General features: G+C 33.7%; 1 protein-coding gene across 1 annotated transcript; it reads right to left on the reverse strand.

Annotated features, from left to right (window-relative positions):
- Positions 1-1,106: 1,106 nt before the first annotated feature.
- Positions 1,107-8,704, reverse strand: LOC107625335 (uncharacterized). Its single transcript, XM_088505870.1, has 12 exons — positions 8,399-8,704; positions 8,122-8,306; positions 7,094-7,206; positions 5,743-5,960; positions 4,831-5,001; positions 4,035-4,136; positions 3,763-3,930; positions 2,473-3,501; positions 2,100-2,166; positions 1,918-1,966; positions 1,720-1,768; positions 1,107-1,341 (listed from the first exon to the last, which is right to left on the reverse strand). Exons 1-7 carry the CDS (start codon positions 8,702-8,704, stop codon positions 3,811-3,813), a joined length of 1,215 nt encoding a protein of 404 aa, XP_088361996.1. The 3' UTR covers positions 1,107-1,341; positions 1,720-1,768; positions 1,918-1,966; positions 2,100-2,166; positions 2,473-3,501; positions 3,763-3,810.
- Positions 8,705-9,409: the final 705 nt, after the last annotated feature.

Below are 9,409 nucleotides of genomic sequence, written 5' to 3' on the forward strand. Positions count from 1 at the left end.
TTTCATAAATAAAAAAATAATATGTATATACTTGCACTGATACACTGTACGTTATTTTGTATACAAAAAGAGAAATCATCTATACTACATATACGAGTTAATATTCAATTTAACCATTAAAATTTAAAGTCGAATTTAATTTGACCTTTAGAATTTTAATAGATTTAAATTAAATTTTAAATTTTATAATCGTAATTGACTTTAACTCTTGAACTAATTTTGATTAACGACGTGTTAATTTGGTACATTAATTACTTATTGTAATTTGGATTCATAACCCATATTCTATTTAATCAAGATTTTATTAGAACTTGAAAATTTTGATTGTTACTCCTAAAATCGCATTTTTTTTAAATTGAACTTGTTATTATAGTCTTCATGAGAATGTTGGAAAATCAATTAAAATTTTAAGAAGTCTAGTAAGTCTTAGTTACATAAAATCTAGACAATAAGTCTAAATCTTAGCAAGTTAATGTATAAAATCAACATGCTAATACATAAATTAGCTCAAAAACTAACATGTGTTATTATTATGAATTTTGATAATTGAGTTGAATTAATTCTAATTTTCACAACTAGAAAATTATTTAATATAGACAGATTTGGTCTATATTACAGACGAATTTTTGGTTACCAACGGATTTTGTGCCTCTGTAAAAGTCTCGTCGAAAATTATTTACCGACAGATTTTTTTTCCTTCAGTAAATTACCAAGAGAATTTTACCATGACATTTTTCCTCTATAAATTTTCCCTTCCAATTCCTCGAGCGTCAAACTTTCTGACGGATTTTCCATCAGTAATTGGCAACAGATTTTCCGACAGATTTTCCGACAGATTTTCCGTTGGTAATTGGAACCTTGAAAAATCATTCCAAAGTCTGAATATAGACAGAAAATTCGTCTGTAAATCCGTCAGTAAGGTAAAAATTTTTCTTTTAGATTTTTTCATTGCAAAATAAACCTGTTTTCATACAAAATAAATATAAATTTAATAAATACAAATTTTTATCTACTTTGTATTCGAATATTTATAATATTTCAAAAAATAAACAAATTCAGCATATTATCAAACTAAAATAAAAGTACTATAAACAAACAAGTCAATATAATTCAAAACATAAACAAAATGTATTGATAGATCAACTATAATAATAAGTAACAACCATACATCAACTATTATTCAAAACATAAACTCAATGTATTGTTCAATTATACTAAGTTATGCATCAAGTCATTATCTTCGTCTCATTACATCTCTGTTTACAGCTTCTACTTTTGTTTTGACACCATGTGCAATCTTTCCAACTTTATCAATATCCTTCTCCATCCTCTTCTTGATAGCTGAAAATGATGTTGCATTTCCGTCAGTGATCATAGAGTATTAAGTTTCAACTACGCATAATGTCCTAATGGAAAAGGCAATATATTTAAAAATTATTGATTTTATGCAATATGAACCATGAATATTTACATAGCAATATTGATGCCAAAAACATCTGTTAGGGACTTGGGTATTATGGGTGCTCAAAGTCCCACATCGAGTAGTATGGGATGCTTGATGTTGTATATAAGGAGAGTGGTTTTTCTCCCTTAACAACTAGCTTTTAAGGTGTGGTTTCCCACTTTCCTAAGATACCTAATAACATCTCACACATTATGACCCAATTCGACTCTAATGCTTTCGACTAATATATAGGGGGAGTTTGCATTGCAATATACCTTTCATAGCAGATGCTTTTGTAACGGCTTTTGATTCTTCATTAGCTTCCTGCAACATCTCACACTTTTGTAACAACTAGCTTTTAAGGTGTGGTTTCCCACTTTCCTAAGATACCTAATAACATCTCACACATTATGACCCAATTCGACTCTAATGCTTTCGACTAATATATAGGGGGAGTTTGCATTGCAATATACCTTTCATAGCAGATGCTTTTGTAACGGCTTTTGATTCTTCATTAGCTTCCTGCAACATTTCCATTTAGTAATAGCTGTAGATGAAACCTAATTTGTGATTTAAAGAAATTCTCAATTCTCATCACTCAAACATGCAATAATGGAAAACAGGGAAAAAAAGGGAACACAACTTAGGGGGTTACCTAAAATTGAAGATGGCATCAAAGGTTGCTATTTCACTACTTCTCAATATGAGTTCCCTTCAAAATGCTGAAAAAATTTCAACTTTCGAAATTTCAGAGAAGTAAAATACTTCTATGCCACAAATAAGATTGGAGTTGAAAGGATGATAACATTAGATTCAGTCAATAAAACTATTTTTGCTGAAAATAGCATCACATAAATCAAGTGTTTTCATATCAGAGTTATTGGGCTTCAATTACTTCCTAAAGGAAAATATAGTTTCCATTGCAACATATATAGAAGACAGACATTCATGCTGGCTACATTAGAAAAACGGGTCAAAATATCTCTTAGCAAATATCCTTTGTGGCAATATTACACTAGAAAGCATACCATTTTTTGCTATTGTTGTGATTATTAGACAGGAGGATCAACCATTACTACACCCTGTAAAAAGCGTAAACAACGATTAGTTGGAATCAAAATTAGACGAAACGCTAGGAGAAAGGGAAGCGTGGGAAGCATTTCGATTCCCTAGGTGGCAGAAACACTATCATAGTACTGTCCAATTGCATGGAAGGCGAAGATTGAATTTAGGAAATTGGACCAAACAAATTGGAATTAGCAAGGAAATAGAGATTCATTAATAAGACTTTTAAATGTAAAATGGCACTTTTAACCATTTTTCTTCTTATCAACTACAATAAAAAATTATAATATCAAATCTCAGATTCATTAATAAAACTTGCTGCTACCAATTCCAAATTCCAAAGCACATTCACCTACCTGTTTCTTGAGAACAGCCAGGCTCTTGGTGTGCATAGGGGATTGAGGCAAAACTCCATTTGAAGGATACTATGATATAAGAAAATAATCTTGTTGAATAATATTTAAGACAAGAAAATAACCTATTTTGTTTTTAGAATAATTTATATGATTTATAGGTACTAAAATAATCAATAGTTTTTCAACTATGGTCAAGCCAGTTCTGCTTTTTCTTCTTCTTAGCAACTAGGCTAGAAAGTTTCTTTGCATTGTAAATAACCTACATATAAATATAACTGCACTGTAAGTCAAAAGAATAACAAAGCAATTTGGATATAGATATAAATGTTGAAGCCACACTGCAATTATGGTGTGACAATCCTGTAACATAAATTGAATTTAAATTGTTGCAAACTTTAGATTATCATCATATCTATCTCTTTTAGAAATATCTTAATCTTGCTATTTATACTAGGCATGAAAATTCCATTTAAACACAAAACAACAAGATATAAGTAACCAATGGTGGTGGTGAAAATTTAGGATCGGACCTGATGAGTGAGATAGTTAGTGGTCTGGATGGTTGACCGAGAAGAAATGCTCCACTAGCTCACTAACTGATTCATCAGGATCAGGTGGTACATTCCTAACAAGTACCTGCACAAGTAAAGAGTAATTTCTTCAAGAGCACTGTGACTTTTGAAATAAAAACAAATAGGATACACTTTGAGTATAAATTTTGAATTAGGAGTTAAACAATCTTAGCAACGGGGACAAATATTTTTAGCCTGAGAGAATATATAGCAACTCAATAAGAAAGAAAGGAACAATTTGATCAATGGCTGCCCCAAATTAATATATAAATTTAATATCAGATACACAACCATAGTTACTGCAAATAATATTTTAGGAGCATACCCGATCAAGTATATCCTCAAGTATACAGCGGAATCCAGGCCTGCATGGTCAATTAGTTCTGGTTTCGGCATTTGCAATGCTGCCGGCATCCAATTCAAGAACCTTATATAATACTTTAAGTCTAAATTGACAAACTTGCTCACAAATGCTCCTGAGTGCATTTAGTACCTATGAATCATCCAACACAAGCAACATTTCATCTATCATACAACACCCTATCAATGTTTAACCATATCAATGTTTTCAATGCAATATAAGGGAAAAGGTGTAACCTGGAGCAGCATAGCCAAAAGTACCAGCAATTGTTGTCCAACTATATGAACCAGGCTTGAGAAACTTAGCAGTCCCAAAATCTGAAACATGAGCTTCATGCTCTGAATCCAATATAAAGGCCTATAAGCACACTCTCTTTGATAACTTAGCAGTCCAACTATCATTTATATTTATTTTTAAATATTCATTAAAATAATTCAAGGATACAACAGCTAATCATTGATTAGAAGTTCTGGTGTTAGAAGATGAGTTCTTAGCTGCTAATCATTGATTAGAAATTCTGTATACTAGTGCAGCTAAAGGAAAAAGTTTTGCACACTAGAAGGAAGCATGAATAACTTACAAGACAAAAAATCACATTATAGAAGGTTGGTGCCTAGCATGCTCAATGTCTAAAACTGGAAAAGTCTGTTCAGATTTCAAAACACAGCTCCAACTATAATTTGTAACGGAAATCCCCATATTTCTTTCACCACAAAATCATCTAAAATAACATTCATTGTCGACCGAACTTGGATAAAAATTTCCAAATGCAAATCACATAAAACTAAACCCACTAATAATCAAAATTAATTCTACAAGATCACGGCAACTCAATCTTAAGCTTGTAAACCCAAACTCACAGAATAAATTAAAAAAAAATACTAAATTACAGTCAACTAACCCTCTAGAGCATGCTTCCAAGGTGCCGATGAACACTGCACACCACAAGTTATGTTCTTGGAATTGCTATACTTATAGTTAACTATTAACATAAAAATAAGAAGAGAATAGTAATAACAAAAATGTATGAACCTCAGGAACAATTCGATTGAGGAAGGTTTCAGTATCATCACGAACATCAGAATCATAATTCTCGTTAGTAAGAAAAGCACTCGTGCTGCACTGCGATTTCAGTTCCAGTTCCAGTTCCAATTTCAGTGGCACTAAGCTCAAACAATCAAAGTCAAAATGAAACAAAATAGATTATACTTACAGAAGAGATGAGCAATGCCACACTTGAATCCAGATAGGTCCTGCTCGATTTCCTTCACTATCTGATTCCCGATCAAAGTTAAATCAATAGTTAGGGTTCGTGGAAATTAAAAATTGGATTAAGGAGATACATAGACAAATTAGAATGCAGTAACGAGTCTCCCAATGATGAGGATACAGCAACAATGCAACCTTATAGCCTTCTGAAAAGAGGCAGTACCGCCTCAAGCAACATTCAAATTTTAGGGAATTGCTTCCTTGTCCTTTCTCTATTCCTTTCTCAACAAATTAAGGAAATCACTAGTTATGGTTCGAAAAGATTAATTGAAATTCCATTGGTAAACACTAGTTTTAAAGCTTGTAAGTCTCAGTTTCAACAGTCATAACAAGAACATGCATGCAAATTCCAGATAAGAAATCTCAGCAATTCAGATATATAGTTCATAAACAAACTTCATTCTATACAAAATTCATAGAAATTGTTATGTTTTAGATTTCACAAATTACAGGAATGTACAAAATTCATACCTTAGAATTTAGAAACTCCATTCTTTGTAGCAGCAACAACTGATTTGCAAACATAAGAGCTCTCTTCAATTGTATTGTTCGGTTTTCAACTGCAAGCAAAACAAGGAAGGGACGGAGTTAGGGCAAGAGCTAGGGATAATGAAATCATAACAGAATCACAATGGAAGGGATAGGGCTAGGGACGAGAAGGAGGCAGAGGCCTACCTGAACTAATGGCGACGAGAGGAGACGATTACAAACCTCCGGCGAGGAGAAAAGAAGCAGCGACGAGAGCGGCGGCGGAGAGAGCTCGTAAGACAAGAGCACGGCGGAGAGAGCTCGTGCGACAATGGCGACGAAGGGAGCAAATGCGATGAGAGGAGCGGTGAAGGGAGTTCGTGCGACGCGAGGGGCGGCGACAGCAGCGACAGTGGAGGACGTCACTTTTTCAATGGAGACAAAGAAAAGAAAACGTGAAACAAGTGAAATGAAGGATTGGGATTTGGGAGTACAATGAACTAAACCTTTATTTCAATATTTTTCGACAGAAATTTTTAAATTACAGAAAGATTTTTTATCGGTAATTATTTTTTATGAAAAAATACTACTTTGTCTGATATAATTATTGACCGGTTTTTTTTTCTGCAATTCATACTAATTTATTTTTTTTGTTTTTAACAAAAAATTTTTTGTAAAATTTGTCTTTATTTTCATGGGATAAAATCTATTGGAAATATCCGTCTATAATAAATAGTTTTCTAATAATAATGTTTAGAAATCAATTTGAGTCTGACTTTAAATTTCAAAAGTCAAATGAAGTATTAACTTCTGTATATAAACCAAGATTAATATGCCTTCTATTAAAAACTTTCTTTTTAATAATATTAAGGATAAAGTATTAAATTGGTCTTCTATGTTTGGGCATAATCCTGTTTTGATCATTTAAAGTGTCCTATTTGAATAAAAAAAGATTAATTTAGTTTCAATGCAGTCCGGCAGTCCCACTGTAAGATCAGAGTTAAATAATTAACGGAATGTTTTACATGATAGCAGTACAAGAACAAAGTCGATAATCCAAAAAATAAGTACAAACTCCAAAGGCACAAAATCAATCGTGGAAGCATCAATATATTTATTAAAAAGTATAGAGTGTACCATATATATAAGAGTAAAAATAAAAAAAAAAACTGAAAAATTGTAATTTTGTTGTTTTCTCTTTGATTCGTTTTTCGATTCTTGCATGAAAATCTAAACTAAACCAAATTGAATTGGTCCCTATATATAATTATCCCATAAATTTTCAAAAATTTCCTTACCTTGACTGACGCTAACACTAAGCAGTACACACTCCACTCCAGTGCATTCATTCACTCATTCACTAATCCTAAGTCATAGAAACTTAGAGAGTGTCGCACACCCCTAACTTTAACTCACAGAGGGCAAGCCCCGAGCCCCTCTCCCTATCCCGCACACAGTGTCATCTCACTCTCCAACAATCACAGTAGAGTCGTGCAGCGTCAATCGTAGAACCGTCTCCTATGATCGTTCTCCATTACTACTATTGTCAACCTAATACAAGCAGTCTGCCCCTGTGCAGCGCCATCATGGTCGTCAACCCCTTTTGCAGTCCAACCGTTTAGCACTCTAGTGTCTCCATCTAACCCCATCGCCTCCCTCGCAGTCGCCCACCTGTCATCGTCTGGCCATATATTGTCTCCATCTTCTTCTGTAATGGAGCCTCAGGTTTGTTTTTTATTTTTTGTATTCTGAACTTTTTGTTTTGTTTCTATTTTTTTTCAATTCTAATTTACGGTTAATCGAAATCCTCAAGAGACATTGCCCAGTTGATTCTTAGAACAAGATATTGCTTATTAATGCTGATATCTTTGGGTAGTATATCTAACAGGAGGTAGAAGAAGCAGAAGAAATGTAAGTCTTTTGGTTTGGTTACAATTTTTGAGGAAAAAATGAATATTTGATTCATCTACGAGGGTTTTCTGAATTTGATTTGAATGAATTTGCTTTTTCAGAGTTTGGAATTAACTAGCACCTTTGCGAGAAGCATGTGGAAAAGGACACAACAACTGAAATTAACTAGCACTTTTGATTCTGTTGATTCTGCTTTTGTTGAATTTGTTATATTCTGATTTGTTCTTTATACTTGCTTCGGTTGTTCATTCTGATTTTTTTTTGCTTTCTGATTTTATCTATTTTTTATTTGAGTATATACCCATTTTGGTCCCCAAAGAATTTTAAACTGGACACTTTAGTCCCCAACTAAAATTAATTACTTAATTAGTCCAATTAATTCCGTCAGTCACTTAGGTCCTTTACTCCGTTAACTCTAATGGATGACAAAATAGTCCTTGACAACTCTAACATGGGACAAAACGGTCCCTGACAACTCTAACAAGGGACAAAATGATCCATGACCCCTTTATTCAAAAATGACACTGTTCTTCCCAAATTTTTATCATATCTCGCATAACCCTAACATTCATACTCTCCTTCTTCACCTTCACAGTCTTCTTTTCCATCTTTTCTTTCCTCCTCTTTAGCTCCAAGATTAAACAATGGTGTAATTGTGACACGTATCGCACCTACCTCAACATGTCATGGACCACACACTTCCTAAATCTTTGTGACTGGTACATCCACCTCCTCTGCACTTCACCCACCAAAAGCATCAACTTCCATGTCTTCGATAACATCACCTCCAACCCCGACACGTCCACGACATCCTCAAGACCAAGTTCCACAACTACTCCAAGGGCACACCTTTCTCCACTCTCCGGCAAGCAATATAGATTGTTGGACATTAGGACATCATGAGAAGATTCTCCTTCGACATCATATGCAAATTCTCATTTGAAATAGATACCGAGTGCTTCATTCCTTCTTTTCCAGAGTCCAAGTTGACAGACAGCTTTGACCTCGCATCCAAGCTATCAGTACAACGAGCAATGTCTCCATTGCCGCTCATATGAAAACTGAAGTGATTACTGAACATTGGTTCGGAGAAGAAGCTGAAGGAAGCGATCGGAGTGGTGGACAATATGGTCATGGAGATGATAGGGAAGAGGAGGAGGGAGATGGCAACGACGATGACGGGTCTTAATAAATCAGACTTGCTGTCTAGATTTATGGGATCCATCAAAGATGATAAGTAGTTGAGAGACATAGGCATTAGTTTCCTGAGTATAAATTGGTTGAGAACAAGTTGAGAATTTTTTTCTTGTGAACATTAAATTTATAGTGTGCATTGTGTAGTTTGAAGTTACAGTGTTAGACTGCTAGTGTTATGCGAGATATGATGGAAATTAGAAGAGAACAGTGTCATTTCTGAACAGAGGAGATCAGGGACTATTTTGTCCCCTGTTAGAGTTGTCAAGGACGATTTTGTCCTCCGTTAGAGTTAACGGAGTAAAGGACCTAAGTGACTGACGGAATTAATTGTTAAGGATCAATCGAGTAATTAATTTTAGTTGGGGACTAAAGTGTCCAGTCTGAAATTCTTTGAGGACCAAAATGGGTATATACTCTTTTTATTTTGGTTCATGGTTGTTGATTCTAATTTTATTCTATTCTAATTTTTAACTTTTTTATTCTGCTTTATGTTTGTTTTTATTTCTATTTTCTATCTGTCAACATAGTTTTCCAGGTATTTACTCTGCTTTTAGGTCTAAATTCCTAAAATCTCTTAATACCAGTGCCCAATTTTGACCTTATATCCATTATTAGTTCTCATAATTTAAATATAGTTTCTTAACTCAGGAATTTTATGCTTCTACCATATTTATTTCTTGAGCACCATTGCTTTTATTCATGTGCAATAATTTTATAAAAGCTGAGGCTACTTAAGTTAGAGAATTGATTCCAAATGTGTTGTAAA

Source organism: Arachis ipaensis, chromosome B2, assembly GCF_059453495.1.
Source record: "Arachis ipaensis isolate K30076 ecotype BB chromosome B2, ASM5945349v1, whole genome shotgun sequence".
In the NCBI taxonomy this organism is placed as follows: Eukaryota; Viridiplantae; Streptophyta; class Magnoliopsida; order Fabales; family Fabaceae; genus Arachis; species Arachis ipaensis.

What these genes read in the sequence shown, in the direction of transcription:
- LOC107625335 (XM_088505870.1), bottom strand. Translation starts at nt 8,704, where the DNA reads ATGCCTATGTCTCTCAACTACTTATCATCTTTGATGGATCCCATAAAT. An exon ending in TGCACAGGGGCAGACTGCTT is followed by an intron (nt 5,961 to 7,093) that starts GTATTAGGTTGA and finishes CCATTGAAAAAG; the next exon opens with TGACGTCCTCCACTGTCGCT. An exon ending in TCAATCGAATTGTTCCTGAG is followed by an intron (nt 4,137 to 4,830) that starts GTTCATACATTT and finishes TATTGGATTCAG; the next exon opens with AGCATGAAGCTCATGTTTCA.